The sequence below is a fragment of the Anopheles nili genome, chromosome 3 (assembly GCF_943737925.1).
Source record: "Anopheles nili chromosome 3, idAnoNiliSN_F5_01, whole genome shotgun sequence".
In the NCBI taxonomy this organism is placed as follows: Eukaryota; Metazoa; Arthropoda; class Insecta; order Diptera; family Culicidae; genus Anopheles; species Anopheles nili.
In genome coordinates, this window is record NC_071292.1 from 30,517,928 (window position 1) to 30,540,320 (window position 22,393).

Below are 22,393 nucleotides of genomic sequence, written 5' to 3' on the forward strand. Positions count from 1 at the left end.
ACGCACCACCCGGGGGCTGAGAGCTCGCGGCGATTCCAGGCTCGGACTAATTAATCTATGAATATGGCGAAACGGAAGCGGCAAAACCGTGCGCGATCGAAAATGCGCACCCGGAAATGAGTGCGCACGGTGGCGTTGTGTAGAAATGTGTTAACCTAATTGCACCGGCCCGGGTATTGGTCGCGGTTTTGGGACGCGTGTTGACAGCTTCGCGCGAAAGCATAAAAGTATGGCAATTAATTTGCTTCTTTCTTTTTTTTTTGCGCCCTAGCGACATGTGACAGTAAATTGAAATAAATTACACTAAAATCATGCATTGCATTATCCGGAATTGGGTGGCCACTATTGAAAACGCAGCCATGTTTGATGCTATAATGAATGATTTGTGATTTCAAAACTGTTCAATGTTAGCCCTAAATAAGGAGCACAACCAATGAGTTTGAGTTCAACGTACAATTGGCGATATTTTATAATATATTACCCTAAATTTGATTTTATATTTGTTATCAAAAATGGGAGCCAACTTTTAACTATCATGATAGCTGATTCATTGCTTCTCCAGAGAATATGCGCTGATAATTAAAAATGTTGATGCACTCCGCGGCATGAAACATTTATTGCTATTCTTCAATTCTATTTAAAGTGCAATTTTAAGAATCGTTTTTCTGTTTTCTGCTGGTAATTGCTCTTTTACAAGCAATGAGTTACATTATCTTACAATCAATATGCACAATTATATCGAGTGTATTATGCTGTGCTTGTGATTTAACGCACAATAGTTGATTGGGCTAACGCACAATAGTTGAAAATGGTTGATTGGGCATTCAATATCGAAAGACTCTGAAGTAAAATATTATCTTTATTTTCAAAACCCATTTATGCCAGTTGAGGAAAACGTTGTTGCAAAAAAATACAACTGAAAACACAAATTGTTGTATAAAAATTGTCATATTAGTATTAATGTTAGAGTTTTACGAATGCACAATAGAATATCACATCTATGTTCAAAGTAGTGAAGTAATAATGCACAAGAAACTAATAAGATCAAGATATTAAAAGTGTCATTACTTTCGATGCGAGATCGATGAATAACACATTTTAAATGTATCCTCGCAAGATGCTACCCATAAGAATGCCTAGTAGTGTACAACCAACACGGAGGGGGTTTATTTTTACGAAGTGATTTTTGGGCGGCACATTTAAAGTGACCCAAGATGATGCTTTTCTAGGTCAAGTTTTAAATTCAGTGTAATCAAGTGAAGTGTACAGATCGTGAAGTGCAGAGCCAAAAAGGCAAAACCCGCCCCCACAAATTCACCGAACGCGCGCAACAACGGTTAAACGGTCCCGCCGGAACGCGTGGCGGGCAAATTAGTGGAAAGTTTAGCGACACTACCGGAACAGCCGGCTCGGGGTGCGATCGATAGCCATCGTGCTATGAGAAGGGCACTACCACTGAACAGCTGATGAGCGGCCTACAAACACTCGAGGCCCTCTTCCTCATGCTTCTAGCAACGTCGGGGGTCTCTTCGAACACGACCAGCAAGACCGGGACGGCACCTGCAACAAACGGTAAGTGACCCGGAAGGCACACGGTGGTGTTGTAATTTTCGACAAGTTTCCCTTCCGGCGAGACGCCCTTTGCCGGAAACGGTGGAAAATTGTAATTATTCCGCTGGGAGACGCGCGAACGTGGGACGAGAGGTTTCGGAAATTTCCACCAAACCAAGCCGATGGGTGCGAGGGCGACGGAAATCCTCGCTCTCGAAAGGGAGTCTCTCATTTTATATTCATACAAACTGATGCTGTCACTTGAAGACACCATCGGTAGTCGATGCGCGCAGGGACTCATTTGCAACGCAGTTTTCGAATGTAATCTACATTAATTTGTACCTTCGCTTGTGAAGCAACCGAAATTATCGTCGGAATAATAATTACTACATAATTATGTTTGGGGAATGGCTGTTTAAGCGTGATGCTCATTTAAATCACTGTTCATGCGAACCGATACGCAAACATTTGGGTACCCTTGCGTGGGGATGGGTTTTTGGTTTAGAATGCGAATAAATTGAATTACGATTCGGAGAAATACATGCCGTCGGAATTTTATATCGAGAGAATCGAACCAAATGTTTGCTCTGTTTTCTATTCGCTTCTTTTGGTTTCCTGCATTTCAAAATGGCTATGCTTGTTTGCGCATTTTTGATGAATCCTTCAGCATGGCTCATAAGGAAGCGGTATGTTTTCGTCCTCAAACATCAGCTTTGCATCATTCACTTGAGACGCGATTGACAAATGAGCTTACTTGTATAAAAATATGATATCTTGAAGCCCCCAAAAGTGAACATGGATCAATCTGCGTGACCATCTGCAATGGCCACAATTGTAACGTCTGTTCGCAACCAGGTCAGCTGCCTTTTGCTCGCATTAGCATCGCACACCGGCTCCGACGTATGTTGCCATGTTAAATCACAAACACACGAAGGGCTGGAACTGCGCACGGTAGCTGCTGCCTGCCACAATAGATAATAATCAGATGTGACGGTCAATATAGCACCAGATCTCGACGTTCCACAAGCGCGGCTCGGTACGGAAGCACCACGTACCGACCGGTGCTGTTCTCTATTTTTTTTGTTGTAGCTCTCTTTTCGTATGACATTATCCTTTCACCTAGCAGCAGTAGCAGCAGCAGCAGCAATTCCAGCACGCTTCGTCAATCAGACGCACTCGCTATCTCTCATCAGCTGACCGAAACGACTCCAACTTCCGCCGCAACCGTGTGTCGATGGAAAAGTCATCACACGCAGCTGGCACCTTGTTTGACTCGTCCTTTGCGACCAAATTCGACCCGAACGCCCCGAGGGGAGAAAAATGTCCTTCCAATATTACACGGCACACGTGGCGCAGGGGTTTTGAATTTTGCAATTGAGAATTTTTGCTACCTTCCTCCCACGCCGTAAAGGTCCTCGGAGGCCTACGTCCTTGGTCAATATTTTCCCGATCGAGACCGTGGCGAGCAGGCATTCGCGCCACGTTTCGGAAACATACGTTCCCCAGGGCGTACTCCTCCATCGATGACGGTCTCCCAGTACATCCTTCTGCGCCGTTCATTGCCCTTTGATGCGTCGAGCTTACTTTCTGCGCCCCCCACCATGGACACCGAAAAGGACACGTACCACCGTTTCCACGGCCCGCCTGTGGCTGCGCGATTATCACGATGCTGTGCGGTCATGTTTTACATAAATACGACACACCAACATGTGGCTTTTTCGGGTGCGCTCGCTGAATCCCGGTTGAAGGGATTTTGTTACGAAACACAGTGGCGAAACGACGAGCTAAACCGCCACACGGAATCGTTGCATCGTCTTTCTTTGCGCATGGTGTGGCATGGCGAGCTTGAATCACCGAACCGGGGGTGCAATGTTAAAGTACTCCAATGCAATGTTCGTTCGGGGTTCGAGGGAAGAGTGTCCTGTTTAGTCGGTGTTGGTGTAAAATGATACGCTGCATCCGTACCGTCGAGTAGCTTTTAAGAGTCGGTACCCAGCGCTCGGTGGATGTTGATGGGCCTGGAGGGAGCAGACACACGAGACGATGATTCAATCAACCTCAGTCTTGTGGTCGCACGTAGTAATCGAACGAACGAGCATCAGCCAACGAAAGCCATCTTAATCATCCGGTCACGGTCTGCTCTCCGTCTCGATTTGCAAAATCGGTCTTTGCCAGGGGAACGCCGGTGGAACCGTGGTAATGAACCGAATTCCTTGGGATTTTGAAATAGCCACAATCAGGCGGCAGGAAACGTGCTGGAGTTCCAATCCGAGAAGAACCACACAAATGCCGCTGGTTAATGGCATGTAAAAATGCATGCAAAATGATTTGAAAATGATTATTTTAAGCAACGCTTGGATAAGACCGTTGAAAAGCATTTACAAATCGTAGCTTACAAGCTATCGTGTAGCTTTTATGAGGTATTATTGTGTTATATAGTGTCATGTATTATGAATCTTAATATCAGAGGGAATGAATATTGATTGATAAGAAAATGATCATTTTAAAAAGGCATTTTAAATTCCCTTTTTGAGAATACCGGAAGTGTTTTTGTTTGCTCATGTTTGTTAAAAAAAACTAATATGCAACATTTATAAACCTTTTTACATGCACGACATTTCGTTCGTTATTTCAAAATGCAAATACGGCCTAACCGATTCTAAAATCAATAAAGTGAACCGCTATTATAGGTCGTGATTTGCATGAACCACTGGTAACAATTTTCCCGTAACCATATGCACAAGTTCTCTACCCAAAACGGGATGGCGTAAAAGCATGCTTAATTGTAGTAAATCCTGCATGCTGCCAGTATCCGCACTGGAAACTCAATCCCAGCCGAACCGAACCGAACTCGCCAGAGACGCTGGGCTTGCGCAGCGTGAGGCGAAACGTGCAGTGTGAATTTAATTCAACTCATTCACAGCCGTTTTCGAGAATTGCGAAAACTCATTAGAGATTTATGGGACGTGATAATAGATAATCAAAGTTATGAATAAAGCGTATTAAAACGGGCGGGTTCGCCTGGAAGGTGTGCGGAAAGTTCAGATGGAAAACAGATGATCCAATTATGCTTATCTCGGGTGTTATATCGTTCTGCTATTGTTTTGCTCGTGCTATCAATGAAAATGCGCGATACCGTTGGGAAAATTTATCCCGCATTCCTCGGCCTTGCACGGTGGTGTGGAAAAGCAAGCCAATATCTTTGAGCTAAGGATGATAAACCTCGCCTACGGTCGCCGAGTATAATTATGCTGCCAATTAATTATGAACGTTGGAGTCAGAATAATGCATACTTTCAAGGAACATAACAAACAAAACGGGTGGCTTGGAAGCAATCCCAACACGGAAACAATTGCAATAGTTTGCGCAATTATCATCTTCGTTGGGAACCTATAACCGATCAGTAGACGTGGCTATTGCAATCAAAAATTATTTCAGTAAGAATTATTCATCCTCAATAGCTCTTTTCGTTTGAAGTAGCACAGCTCACGTGATGCAGGTGTTTCGTTCATGTAAGATAATGCCTGAAACAATTTACACAACCCAAAACGTGCTCACGAGGCGCACAGAAATGCAACAAATCCCGTATGCTAAAAGCATTGATGCACTCAAAAAGACAATCTCTGAACATATTGGAGGATTATTTTAACAACCAGGATTCGGTACGTAGCCAGGCCGCACCATGCGCCACAATGGTGATGGGAGGTTTTTTGCTGTAAAACGAGCAATTATCAGCGGTCCCTCCGCGCAAACGAAACCCTTTCTCGCCGGCACGCAATGCCATTCATCTTTCTGGCACCGTGATGGCAACATAAGCTCACACGCCGTGCCAAACTCGTTAAACACTCGAAAAGCGTCCGAAAATGGCTGGAAAAAATCTGTCCTGAGCTGCTGATGCAGCGGCTACTGCTGCTGCTGCTGCTCGAATGGTTGTTTAATAAAATATTAAACTCTACAACCGGGGGTATTAAATGATTAAAACCATTCACAGGAGTGGCTTTTAATTTGTGCGCCCGTAAATTGTTTTTCGCGTCCGCTGAGTTTCGCGTTCGCACGCGCGAATGAAATAGAGCCCACGAGCCCTGGTTTGGCGAACCCGGAATCAAACGTTAAAACAGCAACCGGTGGCCTCGCGAACGGGGCTCGCTGGTGCAGCTCGGACGAACAAAATTGACTCCGGCGGAACGGAACTCGACGGGTGGAACTTAATGAACGAATATGAACTTTGTCGGCCGAGCGGTCGGTGTCCCGGTGCCAAGCCCCCCAGAGTGACAACGGAGACGAGTGTCAATGTCAGATGAGTGTTTTGCCGCTATCACCACCATGGGGGGCGACGTGGCCTATTTGACGACGTGGCGTGACGGTCCGGTCGTGGCAGTGGAACCGCTGGAGGTAGAGAGAAAACATGGTAATTGATTTCAGATGGCTCAACAAGCCGCACCGAACCAGGGCTGCCCCGTGTGCGGCAAGAAATTTGAATCCTGCATCAACAAAGGCGCAACGAATTCGCTACGCAAGCACGGCAGGCGCACGGTACGATCGTTATACCCAAAAAGCCTCCCGGAACTACTCGCCAACGAGCCTCGTGAATGTGAACCTTAGCGTAGCAGTAATGAAATAGTACGTCACCGCGTGCAGATTGGACGATGATAGAGCAGCAATAAATTGATAGCCGACGATGGATTTGTTGTGTCCCCGGTTGCAGCTCGCCGGGAGTATTGCATTTGTGTGTAACCAGTCATTTAGGTGTAATGAATGAACTTAGCATACTCACCTTTTACCGCAGGTATGATTTAGATGTTAGTCCTGCCAACACCAGACAGAATATATCATATCGAGCCCTTTAATCGATAGAACAATCGATCGAAATGCACAACCCTTTGTCAGTAGGTTTGAAGCAAACTGAACTGCTTAGAATTCGAAACCTCGTGCTTTACTGTCTGTGATCCATTGCATAAACACAACACTATCGGGATACAATACAACAACCACTAACGGATATGCCACATTATCGTAAGATTGCTTCATATTTTAACCATTACAAAGTGGTAAACACTATTTGTCATTGCAAAACTTTGATAAGATGAAAACTGATCATGATCAACAATAGTTCATTACAAGATAAACATGTCTTACTAAAAAAAAGGCTACTTTGGTAGCTGTCAACTAAGCTGTCATGTGAAAGATCCGTCAAATATTTACAGTTTACTTGTAAGTAAAAGTAAACCCTCAAGCATACGCTTTACTTTTATAGTTATTTAGTCTTATTTTTACAGTTTTCCATGTTTCATATGTTATTTAAACATGATGCGAGAAATGCTTATTAATTTTTTTTTTCGTGTGGAAAACGGATGTCCTTTATACACGGGAAAATATGTTTCACGTGATGATATTTCATTATCGCACATCGGCGTGAAGTTTGCATTAATTAATACGAAAGTTACAATGTATTTAAATACCGAATTACCGTCAATCGAATAAACTCATTATCTGCCATTCGATACCCTATATGCCGTCCGGAAAGTAGCGAACAACCACAACCGGAAAAAGCGAACATTAATTTACCTCATCATTTCGTCCCTGCTCGTATCAATTACGCTAATAGATACTTTTCCACCACCAGCACAGAGCCGAATTAATCAACAGGACCGGTCAGGGAGCCAATTTTCCCACGCTTATAAGACCCGCTTTCACCAGACCCGCCGCTAATAGCTGTCCATGGGGGGACCAAATCACGCTACACAAAAAAATGGCATCCTTCAACGATCTCGTCAACTAGCGAAAGCTCGCCCAAGGATCCCGACCAAAAAACCCCCAAATGAGCCCCGCCTAATCGCCTTGTTTATCGTTCGGTCCGGAAACAGGAAACCATTTATCTTAATGCCACCCAGCCACAAACGCCCCCGGCGGAGAACCAACGTTCCAACAAATATTCCCATTAATGCCGGCAAGGCGGGTGGAGAAGCAAGCCGAAGGTGGGGTTTTCGGGAATTAGGTTCCACTTTTTATACACATTCAATTAGATTGTTTTTGTTGCTCAAACCACCCACGACAGATTGCGACCGTCCATGACACCTCGCTAATGCCCACAAACCACCACCGGAAGCTCCGGAAAGCGTGCCAATCCGCCTAAGCGGTAGCAAACGTTACATCAATGCTCCAACCACAACGAAGCCAACCGCGAACCTCCGCTCGGATCAGCTTTGTGACACAAGAAACCCATAAAACGGTCTCGCTGACAAAAGCCATCGAGTGAGGGCGGGTGAGCTGGTCGGATTTCCTGATTTCCGGCACCGTTCGTCCTCGCTGCGGGACGCATGGGGTGCTCTTTCCTACCGCTTTGAAGACTCGCCTCGAAAAGAGTGCAGCTGGTGGGAAGGACGAAGGCAACAGGAGGAACTCAATGTCGTAACGGAAACCGCCCACCGTCGACCCCATCTGTGGGCCCACGCCTGTCGACGGGCACCATTTTTCTTCGCGCTTCACCCAGCGCGACATTGACGTGATTATCGCTTTATGTAATTAAGATTTAATTGGTTAATTAGTACGTCAACGTCAGCTCGAAGCCATTGAATGGAATCGGGACTGCCGCTTTTAATGATCGAACACCTTCCCCGGGGGGGCCATGCAAAGCAGCTTCAGGAGAAGTCGTTGCTTTACAACCTTTCAACTTTTCATGCTTTCTGCGCATTCTTGAAATAGTCCCACGCGTTGATTTGCTTCTTTGGTTCCCTTTTCTCCGTTGCATTTGTTTGCAGGACATGGTAAAAATACATTTTAATGTATAAGCAATTAATTAATTACTCTAAAACATTACGTAAGAAAAAATCTTTTGAATAAAATATATGTTTCAATTTATAATACCATATTTTTGTTCTGTTTGATAACACAAAATCGTAATTTTAAACTAGGTACTTTAGGTATATGAGCATTTTTTCAAAAGTTATGCCTGACGAATGTAACCATCTATAAGAAACACAGTACTGAAGATGGATGAATTTATGTCATATAAATTCATAGCATAAGATTCAAAAAAGGATTAGCAATACATAAAGTAATAAATAATCAATTCAAACATAAATTGCGAAGGATGTAAATTGATTTACTTCCATTTTACATTTCAATTTTACCAGAGAAACTATTTAACCATGTTGATCGTTGATCAAAGCTCTTAAGATCTCGATTTTTTAATGTAAAGCCACTCCGAGCGGAATGAAGAAGCTTACGTGTGTGCTTTACGTAAGTTTAGCACCAGTAAACTAATAATCATTAAACTCGCAGAATAAACCCCCAATTGCGATGTTTCGCATCGATCGCGAACTGTGCAATTTGCGAAATGAGCGCTCGCACGTACGGCTCTTACACAGAAACATCCGCCCGGGAAAGTCACATCAAAAGTCAAACAAACCCAAATCAGAAACTCACATGTCTCTTTTTTCAACCCTCCCCTCTCTCGCTCTCAACGACATGTAATACCAATTTGATGCAACTGTCGTCCTTATCGGCGTTACATCATATTTGACCTGGGAGAGATCCACGCATCCGGCCAGCGGCCAACAGCCGATAATGAAGAGCACGTAATCGCTCGTGTTTGGATAGCATTCATTGGTATTCATTCGCGGTGGAGTTTCGCCCAAGTTTCCACCGAAAATTTCCGTCGATTGGAGAAAACTTTGCGGCATTCCGGAAAAGGGGCCAAACAAGTTGCGAAAGCCAAATCCCCCGTAGCACCGAGGAGAAACCCAACCATCCCAGCAGGCGCTGACGATGAAATTTCATTTAAAATCAGCCAAAAGTCAAGTTTATCAACAACAATCAATTGGCAACGGCGATAAAACACCGTTAATTTAATTTCAACTCCGTGTAGCTTCCCGGGTTTGCGTTCCAGTGTCCTCCAGCTCCAGGGACGCTCGGTGAAAACCGACACCGACACAACTCGAACGTGGCACGTACAGCATTTCATCACATTCCTCCATCCGCGCTTCCCGACGGAGTTTTCCATCAACCCCCGAGCGTCTGAGAGCAGCGTCTTTAGAGATGTCTTCAGAAAAAGGCCACCTCACGCTGACGGCATCGGATAGGGGGAAAAAAACGGAAAACCGCTTCCTATCCCCGCCGTCAGTGTATCCTGTATGTATTGCCTGGTTTCGGTCGGCCTGTACCCATCGGTCGGAAGCCAGACCGGAGAACGTTGTCCTCCCGACATTAACCCAACGAACGAACTCACGGCTAACCAACTGACGTCGATGGCAGCTGCCGACCTTTTTGGCAGAAGTTTGTTATATCACGAAGGAAAAGCTGTTTCCTGGCTTGTCGAACGTGCGAAGGGCGACATGCGATGGAGGGAAAAAGAGAACGAAAATAACTCCCCCAAAAACACAGCTCCTTTCGACCACAATCCCAATCGATCCGTCAACATTTCATCCCACTCACACGACGGAGTGTCTAAAGATCGACCGGTTATGCTTGTTTTTGGATGCAATCGATGCGTTTTGACTGCAGCTGTCCTGGTGCAGTGGCGATCGGGCAATTTATGCCAATTTAATTTCTCTCCCTCTTTTGCCACATGCACTAATGACACAAAGCCACCAGGAGGATGTCCTGCGCCACCTATAACGAGTCCTTGACGTCGGGACTGCGGTGCCAGGTCGTGGGTTCGTTCACTAACACAAAAACACCTACCCCAAAAGGACGCCCACGGCGACCTTCCTGAAGGACCTCCAGCACTGCGTGAGGAAAGGTAAAACGGAATCGTAAGAAATCGTGTTGCGAATACTAAATGAAAACCAACACGGTTGCACGGTTTTGCGTTGCAGTTCACTCTCTCTGTGGGTGTGTTTTTTTTTCTTCTGTGTTGTTTGCTCCGTCGGTAGAAGCTTTTTCCGATCGATGCCACCGAGAGAATGGCTTGAAAATGAAGCACGAAACACGGTCGCGGTCGAAACAGTTCACATCCGGTTGACAAACGCGACAACTTCGACCTTCGCACTTGTTTATCACTGGCCGGGGGAGGGAAGAATATTTATTTGTACATATTTTACTGTCGCTCCTTCTCTTTAACATCCCCCAACACGCGTTGGTGACAAAAAGGCGATCGATACCGAAATTTGGTGCCGAATGACTTTTTGGCATCGCCCGTTTTCGGTGTCGCAGTTCGATCCGGTGGTGGCGTTGGTTGCTGCACTTTCTGCACTAGTTTGGGGTTTTATTTTGCTCCTCCTGCAAACCTGCCCAACCCAACCCACCGATTTTCCCACCCACCCAGCCAGGAGGAGAGTCTGTCGCGTTCGCTAAAGACCTTGTTTTTCGCTATCGTACGTCTAGCATCAGCACTTTTAAACTTCCCGCCGAGTGCGAACCGGGAACTAAGGGAAAAAAAACCTCCCGTTTGTCTCCAGCCGTGTCGTGAACCGGAGGCTGTATCGGCCACATCGTCGTTGGCGGGATCTTTCGTTGGCCGTTTCCTTTGAACCACCGCCAGGAGGCGCCGTAGAACAAAACGCGTCTTGGCGCCAATCTCCCGAGTTCCGGGTGGGAAAGCGTCTGCACCGTTGGTTCAAGAAATTGATAACCATTGTAGCCATTTATCTTCGGCAATGCGGTTTCGACAGCCGCCCGAAAATGGCTGGGCGACAAAAGACAAAACCGCCCCCGCGTAACGTAAAAGCGCGTTTGTCTCCCCCGCCCAACCGTTTGGCAGGCGTTCAAGAGTACCGAGCGAGCGAGTTGAAAGTTCGAAAATGAACGTTGCGTGGTGGATGGGACTTCAGGAATTCGGTCAACAAACACTCGCCTAGGAGTGTCGGCGGCACACAAAAAAAAAGGACGAAAAAGCGCGAGAGCCGCGATAAAGCAGAATGAATTGTTTTTGCAAGCGACAAAGTGTCTTGGTTGCTGTCAGAAAACTCGTTTCTTGTAATAAAAATAACGCGCTCTTGTTGAACCTGTTCGCGCAAAAATAGAAACTGCTTCGGAAGTGAAAATGACCTTTTTTTAATTGATTGATTTATGTTACATTTGGCTTATTTTGTGAGTAGTTTTACGTTCGCATTTTCTGCGTGGCTTTGTTTTTTGAAAGCCACGGCTCTACAAACGGAAAGTAGCTCTACAAATGAAAGCAATTGCATATACTTCAAATTTTTAGCTTAAATGGTTTTTCTTGTCTAATCTTAATAAAACTTGTCTAATCGTATGAGCAATATCCATGGTAGAAGTAGATAAAAAAATTCTTTACCATGATAAGAACAAGGATACGGCCGATTTTCAATTAATTAAATAATATATCATTTATCACGATTTTACCTAAGTATTCTCTGCTTTGCTTAGTAGGCTTTGAATCTTCTGTATAGACGAATCCAATTGGTCAAAGAAATTGCTCATACTCGTATTGTTAAGCTTAAATAATTCCTAAAATCTGTTTAACGTATCCACATGTAGAAGATAAAATCCTTCTATAACTTTGACATACCATCTACCATGATGAGAGCAAAGATATGACAGATTTTCAATTAATTAACTAATATATCATTTATCACGATTTTACCTTAGTATTCTTTTTGAGGCTTTGTTCCTCCTGTATAGACGATTGCTCATACTCGTATTGTTAAGCTTATATGATTCTTAAAATCTGTTTTATATATTCATGGGTAATAGATAAAATCCTTACCGAGCTTGATATACCATCTTTCAAGATAAGAGCATAAGATAAAACAAATAACGATTTAATTTGATTTTTATTGCCAACTAATGTTTGCGCTTGCCTCTCTCTCCTTGCAGTTGTCGTCGAGGAACCAGAATTTACGGATGTTATAGAAAATGTTACAGTGCCTGCCGGGCGGAACGTCAAACTGGCTTGTTCCGTCAAAAACCTAGGATCATATAAAGTAAGTGCGATTGGGCGTAATCAAGCGCCCCATTACAATGAGCATTACAATTCCCATCGACGCTGATGGTGTTCTTTGGCGCGCGCGCGCGCCTATCAAACAGTCGTTTCGCTTCGCTACAGCGTAGGCAAATTTCAGCATATTTATGTTCCGCACGTGGCGAACGATTCGCGAGATACAGAAACAACACCAAAACATACGGCATTGGACGCGCTCGGGCGTGAAACCACGCGTCGTCCATCACGCGTCAATCGACAGAGAGAGAGAGAGAGAGCGCGCGCTCGCACGAAACGTGTGCAAATCTGATTTTATTAAAATTGTTATCTTTTAATAAAAAGATATCGTCCCTAATCGTGCCCAATGTGGCCTCGTCACAGCTCCAAACCGACGTGTTTGCCCGCGAGCGAGACACAGCTTCTTCGGCTCGGCTCGGCACGGCGTACACTAAGCGCACGCAATCATGAATATTTTACTAATAAAAATTCACATTTATTTGCATTCTACCGGGGGCCCCGGGATTTCTGCTTCCCATCCATCCAAATCGCTGCCGGCGTATACGCGAGCGTCCTTCTTGCCACGACAGTAAGACGGAACGATCCCTTCCCATAGGCAGTCTCGAGAGGCAGAGATCAGCTAAAGGGTGCCCATCATATCATATCCTTTTCCGTTATTATTCGGGCGGCTTTTGGGTGCAAGCGAATGATACGTGATGGTTGGTTGCTTGCTTCGTCCGCTTGAGCTTCAGCTTGAAGCTACTTTATCACTGTGCGCTTTGGCCAGAGACATTTTGTCAATCCTTTCGAGTTTAAAGCCGAATGAAGAAAAAAAGGGCGGCTCACGCTTGCACGGATAATACAAACATTTAAGCGACCAGACGTTCATCCAGTCTCGAATTATGCGTGCACAAACGTAACCAAAGCAAATAGCGAGCTTCCAGGTTTTGTTGAGCCCTTCGCCGAAAGGCCGCCGGTGGTAAATATTTACCCAAGCGATCAGCTCCTCGGTGTGCGTGGAAAAATCCCGCCATAGTAAACAGTGAAATTCCTACAACAAAAAATCCTCACACGACCAAACGGGACGCTGCAGACAGGTGTAATACAAAAAAAAAAGATAAATTCCTCCACGTGGGAGTGCATTTTCAGCGTTCGTTACGCTTCCGGTTGGTTCACGTGGACCGATATGAAAAGGGTCGCTTTTTTTGGTATATGATACGACGCCGGGATCCTGTATCAAGAATCCTGCACAACTTCCACGTATCGATTCCGGCATTCCTCCAAAGACCGAAAATCAAGGTGAAAGTATATTATACGGTTCGTTGAGCTAGGAAGCATCGTTCTCCACTGGTAAAGCTGCGAGGGGTTGATGCTTCTCAGCATATATAGTATATCAAGTGCCGAGTAACCCTCCTGCGCGCTCTCCAAAAAGGCTTCCACATATGCATGGGCTGGGAATATCCTTATTTCATCGCTACCGGTTCAATTGCCCAGGGGCAACATCTCTCAACGCTAGTTGCAACGATGGTAAACAAAACGACACCGATCGGATTATTCGGGCGGGCAAATTGCGTTAACAGCAAATGAACAATGAATGCAAAGGAACTCCCATGGCGTTAAAATGCTCCCTTAAGGGATGCCACCTTCTGTCCTGTGCGACCTTAACACCTCCATTTTGTAAGGGCTATAGTTTGTTCGGTTTGGAGACACCCGAAAAACACAAGTGCCAACAATGTTTGCCCTATGGCAGAGATATATCGGATTATGGATTCACTTGAAATGGCTTCATAGACATGTCGAGTTAGACTACTTACAAAAAGTTGTAGCATTCATTTCCGTAGATCATGCAGGATTCAAGATGGAGACGCATCACATTTTGAATGTTTTTTTTTATAGTAATGTGATATGTTACATAAACTCTATTGCTAGGAACTTCGTAACGATATCCGAGCGTTTCAACGTGGGCGTTTACTTTAACTAAAATCTTTTAAAAATACTATAAAGTGCATGACGTTTGTGTAAAAACAACCTCAGGAATCAAAATATTGGTACATAAAATATTATCTTAGATACACAATCTAGCACATGATAAAATATTTTTGCTTTAGTTTCGATATTAAAAACAAAATACATTTTAAAATACCTTACCATCCCTCTATCAGCTATATCTATTTATTAACGCAAACCCCTTTTCGTGCATTTCGTCCGGCTTATCACAGGTAGCGTGGATGCACTTTGAGCAATCCGCGATCCTTACTGTACATAACCATGTAATCACAAGGAATCCTCGCATCAGCGTCACGCACGACAAGCATGACAAGCACAAGACCTGGTTCCTACACATATCAAACGTCCAGGAGGAGGACAAGGGCCGCTACATGTGCCAAATCAACACGGTCACGGCGAAGACGCAGTTTGGCTATCTGCATGTGGTCGGTAAGTATCCCTAGTAGGCTTTGAAAATGCATGCACGCGTTGTCACGGAAAAAAAGACGCGGGATTTATACCCTCAACACTCAAACCCTATAATGACTTTTTGTCACACCCATTTAGTAGCTTTGGTCTCGGAAAAACAAGCGAAAAAAAACGCGGTAAACGTTATGTACTGTCTCTCCTCCGTACGTGATCACATTTCGTACGAGCGATTTTCGTAATCACGTGCTCCAGCCGGCTCGGGAAAGCCATTTAGTAAAGCTCAGCGACACCCTTCGTGGAAATCGATATTCTTCCCGTCTATCTATTACCCATCAGCCCATCCGTTACCGTGCCGTGGCGGAAGAATCAAATTAGGAACAGAGATTTCGCGCATACTCCCGACCGATGTGTCGGCACAATTTAGCACCTGGAAAAGTCAGTCTGGTTATCCGTAGCGTTATCGAGGAGGGGAGGACGGTAAAATTTAATTTTCTTTCCCCAGCGTTGAAATAAATTGCCTTCGCCGTACTTTAAGCGGAGACACAATTGCCGTTGCGACAAAACGGTGATAATTAACTTACCCGAGACGTAGCGGCGTTGGGCTCGCAGATCGAGTTCGCTGCAAGAATGGCCATTTGAATGGCATTTGAAACAATCAAGCCTCTTGTTGCAGCGGAAAATGTTCCACAGCCCTAGCTGTGATATTGGGATTGCACGGAACAAAATACAAATTACTGTATTTTATCAAACACGAAAACCTCGTTCTTGCTTCATCCCTTTTGCTAATGGATTGTGCGAAAGGATGTCGGTCGATGGCCGGGGGAAGCTTTTCAAAAGATTAATTGTGAAAATAATCCCTCCCTGCAGAATAAACACTGTGTGTCGCGTTGCTTCCACTCGCGGGAACAAATGCTTGTTGATCGCCGTACCAATCTGGCAGCACATCAGTGGCAGTGAAAAATCGAATCCGCACTGCATTTGCATACCGCTGCAACGGATGCGGAACCATTCCGTTCGGAACCGGCGTAGATTCTTCCTTCGTCTGCCGTCATTTCCGCCGCGAATCGACGCCAACGATCGGAGCATTTCTCGGGCCGGTATTGTTTCGATTCCACCCACCCTGGCAAAGGCCATTTCGCCTTGTACGCCCTTGCCTTTTCGCAACAATTGCACAAATCCGATCCGATCCCGGTGCTGCAACCAAACTGGCGCAAGAAAGTGATTCGATTTTGCACTTTTGTCGCTTACGCCGATGAAAAACGATAGGCGTAATGAAGAACGGAAATCAATTTAAATTCAAATCACATTAGGATCATCAGCCACCGTCATCGGATACAGGCATTCTTCCAACAGCGCCCTGAGGCCGCCTAACGCCGCCAAGATGTCGTTCGTCTTCATGCCAAGCGATTGACGACAGGCGCAATGCCCGCTGGATGTGACCAAAAACCGGCAACAGCGCGGCAATCCTGAATGGCTGATGCAAGAAAAATACACCCGCCGCAAAAAACACCGTTCCCCCGTTGCACGAGTTTGAGGTGAAAAGGAAAAATCTCCATGGCCCAGGCTTGGCAACACCAAAACCAGCTGCCAGCTCGAATCCTTAAGGATGTCTAGTTGGCGAACCTACCTCCAGCGTGTGGGTGGACCTGAGGCATCGGGCGAAGGAAATGAAAACAATTTCAAAATAAACATTTATTTATTTTCATTTCCCATAGCGTGAAGCCGCTGCAAAAGGGCAGAGCATCCACCCGTTGGAGCGAGGCCAACGGAGAAGCACTTTGCCGCGCCAAGTGCGTCGGGATGCAGAGGAGGGAACAATGCCCGAGGCGGGTTTTTCATGGCGGAGGGGGAGGAAATGTTTTGTGAAAAATGCAAGTCTCATCCTTCGGCTGGTCGAATGTGTTTCCACGCCGTAATCCGCCGTATGCCGGCGCAAGGACGAAAGCAACATAACCCCCAAAACATCCGCCGAAGGATGTGTGGTGTCGTGAAAGCAAATAAAAAGGAAACTTTCCCTAAGAAGTATTCTTTCTTCTTAAAAATTCAACACTTCATTTTTGTGTGGTGTTTTTCTCTTTTTTTTTCGTGTGTTGCTCCTGACACTCGGTTCACGCCCCCGTCCGTGTTGTTGACGTGTAGTTTTGTGGGGATTATTTTATTTCTTCTTTTTATTTTGCGCACACAAAACTTTCCCGAACACCAGCAACAGCTCTTTTTGTGTGGGAATTGTGGATGAAGTTTTTAAGCCGCACAGATGGCATTCGTGAACGCATTCGTGGGGCGTTTAATGTTGGGAATCCTTTCGTGCGCTTCGTGCCACATAACAATGCGTGACGATTGCTGTTGAGTACGATGTACGATCTTGATTGCTGTAGGTTATTTATTATCTGTTTGAAGTGCACAAAAAATGGAGGCAAAATTTACTAGTCAAATTCCCGTTACCCTTTTATATAACTTCATTTCCTCTTATCGATAGTACACCTTTTAAATGGTTGCCTTTTATTCCTACTCACCTTCTCTCCGATACAGTTCCACCAAACATCGATGACTCGCTGAGCTCGAGCGACGTCATCGTCCGCGAGGGTTCTAACGTGACTCTAAAATGTCGAGCCACGGGAAGCCCAACACCCACGGTTAAATGGAAGAGGGACGACAACTCCAAAATAGCCATTAATAGATCGTTAAACGGTGAGTATGCGTCGAAACACGGCACCGAAAACCGCAGAACCGCGGGCCCCGCCATCGCGCTCTGGGCGCTAGAAAATCCGACAAACCCCCCAAGAAAACCCTCTTGCGGTGTCTGACGGTCGCATCGTTATCGGGCTGCAAACGCCGTGCGCGCCTGCATTCATAAATTGTTCCTGTTTCCATTTTCCGATGTGCCGTCTCGTGTCGCCGGAAAACCCGCCTGGATGGAAAACTGACCCCCCCGTGGACACGAACACCCCACCCGGGACACCCACAGTGCTCGAGTGGGAGGGCAATTCCATCGAAATTACGAAAATCTCCCGCCTGGATATGGGCGCATACCTTTGCATCGCATCCAACGGTGTGCCGCCTACTGTGTCGAAGCGCATTAAAGTCAGCGTTGACTGTAAGTACGGTTGCCATGGTACATGCATGCTTCAGCTCACTCGATCTTCGGTGCGGGAGTTTTCCACGCGCGGAAAAACAACCCCCGACGTGGTCGCTGTTGCTGTCGTTGTCGATGATATGGGTGTGGTGTAACTGCTTAAATTAAAACCAATTTACATTTACCATTAAATTACACTCGAGCGTTCTCGTGCAGCATGGGATGGTGGTTGGTGGCGAACAAAAAAAAAGTGTAGAACAATACACCCTCACAAAACAACAACAACAACAACGATCGTCTCCAGCATCACTAGCCCTAGGGAGGGCTCCCGGGAAAAAAAAAACATCACGCGGTCCAAAGCAGAAAAGCGGTAGAAAAGCGAAAGCAACAACCGTTCGCGGAAATAATTCCATTCCAATGCGGTGACCGTAATCCTGCAGGAAGTATGGAAATTAAAAACACTAATCGGCCATTCCTGCCTGTCCAGACCGACCGGGGTTTTACCGTGTCGCTGTTTTGGGGAAGAGAGATCGGCTACTTAAAACCATTAGAGGTGTCAGCTACGTTGTTAGCGCCAAGCCAACAACCCTGACCACGAGTGGATAGGTGATTTTGACGGGGATTAATTTGAATTTTATATTGCACCGTTCGTTCGCCCATCGCCATCGGTGGCTTATGTCAATCGCCTGGAAAACGATCGCCCTTCGCTGGCGTCCGCGGGTATCGTGACTTTTTTTTGTTGCCTTTGTTTTTTTTTTCTTCATCCTCCCCTCATCAGCCATCGATTAAACCGCGAAAGGAAAACTACCATTGCCGAGGGTTCGATATCACTTTTCCCGGGTGGTGCTGGTGCTGTTTACATAATTTATTAGCCATTTCCGAAGCTATTTCGCAACCAACAGAAGAAAAAATGTGAGAACAAATGAGATTGTTATTGATTTTGATTAAAAATGGATACCCAGTCGCAATTTGTTTGTGAACAGCTTTTTATTGCTACTTTTAATTAAGGCATTACGTGTATTCAAAATACATCCTTGTGGTTGGAGGCTTGGCTTTAGGTTTGATTTGAATTCTAAGATTAAATGGGAAACATCTTAAACGCGTTCGCTTTCGAGGAGCTCATATTGTACGGCTTACCATAATATTTTGAAACTTTTGTTGAACTTTTGTTGTTTTCTTGCTATTTTTGTTAAAAGTTGAACAACTAATGAAAACAGTAAAAACCTGTTAGCCTTGACAGGGTTCTTACAAGAACAATCAATTCTGAAGATACTAAGGATCTTGTATTAAAAATAAACCTTATTCTATGATGATGTAACATGATCTCTTATCACAAAAGAAAACAATTTAAAGTATAGTTTCATCTTCAAGTTTAGACAACTTTAAAATATCACTATATAGCAACATAACAATGTTTACATGCTGCAATTTAGCCGCTGCTTTAACTTTTAACCCAAATGTGTGCACACAAAATGTACGTGCGATCTTTTCACTAAAACGCCATCGTTACGCTCCCATCTGCATCGATGCTGTCTCCAATCAATGGATTTAATCAATCAAGCTGTGTGTGTGATCAACCGCCAACCGAACCCCATCCTTTCCGTGCGTGAAGAATGACACGCGTTACCGACCGGCAAAAAAGCGACGTGCGACTCAATCGATGCAAGGCGAACAACGTTCCCGAATTAAAGTCGTCATTGATCTTCCACTTTCACTTTAACTCTGTTGCACCACCGCTACTAGCCGTTGCCGCTCTGGTTTCCCTGACTCCTTTGCAGTGGATCAGGAACAATGTCGGAAGGAAAAATTTAAATCTACCGAACGGAAATCGAAGAAAAATGGCTGGCAAATGTCGTGAAATCGGGCTCCACCGGCTTCCGTAGAGCGACTACGATTTTGGCGCATCGATCACGGCAGAAGAAACGCTAAAGGCACATCGCACAACCGGCACCATATCCGAGACCAAAAACGACGCCTCACTTATGGGAAGCCGGCTCACAGCGAGTAGTCCCAAATTTGTGGCACAGGCAGAGCATTCAACGTAGCAGTTGAATTACGATATCTCTCGCATCCGCACGTAAACTGTCGGAATCCATTGACGGCGGACGGCGGAGTTCCGAACGCTGAAACTTCTGCCAACGAATGACAGCCGGAACTAGCGGGGCCGGATGCCGGGACAATGTAACATGATGATGGGATAAAAAATTAAACCTACACTTCTCCGGGAATCGAACGCTGGATCTTGTTCCGGATTTCCCTTCAGGCGTTTTCTTGTGTCGGCTTTTTTTCTCACTCTCTCTCTCAGCTACACCACCACGAGTAGTATTTGCACAACCACGCTAGCGCTAAGATCCTTACAACCACCACATGTGTTCGGAGGCTTGATCTGTCCCCACCCAGCATGGCACCCGCTCCCCCAGGAGACCGTTTGCCACCGAAATCTGCGGCACTTCAACACGGCACGGGCAAAAACGAACCGCAGCAGCTAAGTTGGTGCGAATTGTTACGGAACAGAAATTCCGCCGCCCGAAGGCGTACACACCAAGGCGCCCAGGTGTCCCAGGATCCCGGGGAGGGAGTTACCATAAGAAGGATACTCAATAATGCCTCCATAATCCCTTCCAACACGCGGCACCAGCGCAAAAGGAAACACACCCAAACCATCGGTGGGTGTACGGTCCGGTTCACGGTTGGGTGGGTGATTTGGGGTGAAGGTGTGAACGAAATAATAAAAATAAATATTTGAGGGAAAATCAACTGCGCTCCTAGTGCGGGCGTTTTTCCGGGACTGCTCTCCATGCTGCGCGATCCCAACCGAGCGCCCGAGGGCAGGCACAAAAGGGACTAAACGAAGAGGAAGCCGTTGTCTCCTTTTTTTTTTATTCCATCCCCCCAAAAGAAGGTTAGGGAAGGTTCTGGCTGGCGAGCCATATCTCGCAGGAGCAGTTGCTGAAAGGGAGAATCTCCACAACGCCAAACGCGAGACGAAGGCTCACCGTAACGCACCACGACGAGTGAGGCATGTTTGGTAACGCCTGGGTTCAGGTTCGACACTTCCGATGAAGCGTACGTGAGGTGGTTCGAACCAACGTTCGACGTGCAGGAGGCGAATTTGTGCCGGAAACGGCACGTCAACCAGGGGCACTGAAATTTTGGGACCAATAGGCGGTGTTCCGGTTCACCGGCAATAGGATTTCGGGAGGGTGAAGCCGTTATCGGGTTGGCTCCATCAGTGGCTTAATAATCTAAATTACACAATTTCGGGGCACGTTTGATTGAGACCGAGACCGGTTGTGTTGGCACGGTGTAAGGACATCGTGAGACAGCAAGAATGGCAAGAAGAAGCGAGAGAGAGAGAGAGAGAGAGAGAGAGAGAAAAAAACGGCCAAAGGAAGCTGGCTGCAATCAAGTAAATTGGCATTTTTCTTCCGTTTTGTCGCATCCAGCATCCGGCTATGGATTGAATTTTTGCACACCTGCATGATTCTCACATCGCGATGGTCTCGTGCGATGTGTCCAGCAGCAGCAGCAGCACCGTTTGGTGGTTAAAGGTTGACCAGCATCGATCCTGTAGTCAACCTGTTAAATGGTGTCGAAAATTATACCCGTTCCGTGCCACCGTAGGGGGCTTCCGAGCCGGTTTCCGAGCGCGATTTTCCACCCACACACCACGAAACCGGCCAATTCGACATCCTGAGGCAACATAATTGATGATGCAGCATATCCAACCCCCGCACCGGTGGGATAACGATTATTGCTAATGAAGACAATCATCATTTACTGATGGCCGGTCGGGCATCGGTTGACCTGGAGCCGGTATCCCGATGGGACCGTGTCCGTGCTACCGGCGCCGCTTATGATGCCGCTCAAGTGTGGCTTGTATAAATACGGTCCCCCTTGCAAGGGATAGGGCGAGCGAACTCACCGATGTCACATCCCTGACGGTGTCGCTTTGATGCTTTGACCATTAAATGGCACTTCAGACGTCGTCAATCGATTCGGTCGGAAGAATCGAAACGCCAAACGACGGACGTGATGCATGATGAGGTATTTGATCGGGTGGGTGTACTGGCGTATCTTGACAAAAGCGGAGGATTTTGATGTAATTATGAGCTCGAGCCCGTACGATCACTTGAACAGCACTGGAGATGAGGTATATAATGCTCTAAACTAATGCCAACATTTTCATGAGCTGCTTCCGTTACAGTTTGCACAATGTTACGGGAAGACAAAGCGGTATAGTATCAGTATTATAACGCCTTATCAGTATAACTTCAGCTTAATAATATCGTGGGTGAAAAGGCAGACAGAAGTTGAATTATGCGCTAGCATGCTGCAACCAACCGTTCGAATTACAGCCTCAAGAAACTTCGCTAGTAAAGTTACCTGTTGTAACGGTTGAAACTGGAGTTATACAAAACATTTATAAAACATTTATATACCTCTAAGACCAGGACATTGACCGTTTTTCCTGCCGA

General features: G+C 45.8%; 1 protein-coding gene across 1 annotated transcript in view; it reads left to right on the plus strand.

Moving 5' to 3' along the window:
* The first annotated feature begins 1,466 nt into the window (after window positions 1-1,466).
* Window positions 1,467-22,393, plus strand: part of LOC128727441 (lachesin-like) — a 46,117-nt gene continuing 25,190 nt past the window's right edge. The window contains exons 1-5 of the mRNA XM_053821356.1: window positions 1,467-1,572; window positions 12,328-12,434; window positions 14,647-14,863; window positions 17,372-17,530; window positions 17,808-17,936. Of these exons, the coding sequence (XP_053677331.1) occupies window positions 1,467-1,572; window positions 12,328-12,434; window positions 14,647-14,863; window positions 17,372-17,530; window positions 17,808-17,936 (718 nt within the window). The remainder of the gene's footprint in view (window positions 1,573-12,327; window positions 12,435-14,646; window positions 14,864-17,371; window positions 17,531-17,807; window positions 17,937-22,393) is intronic.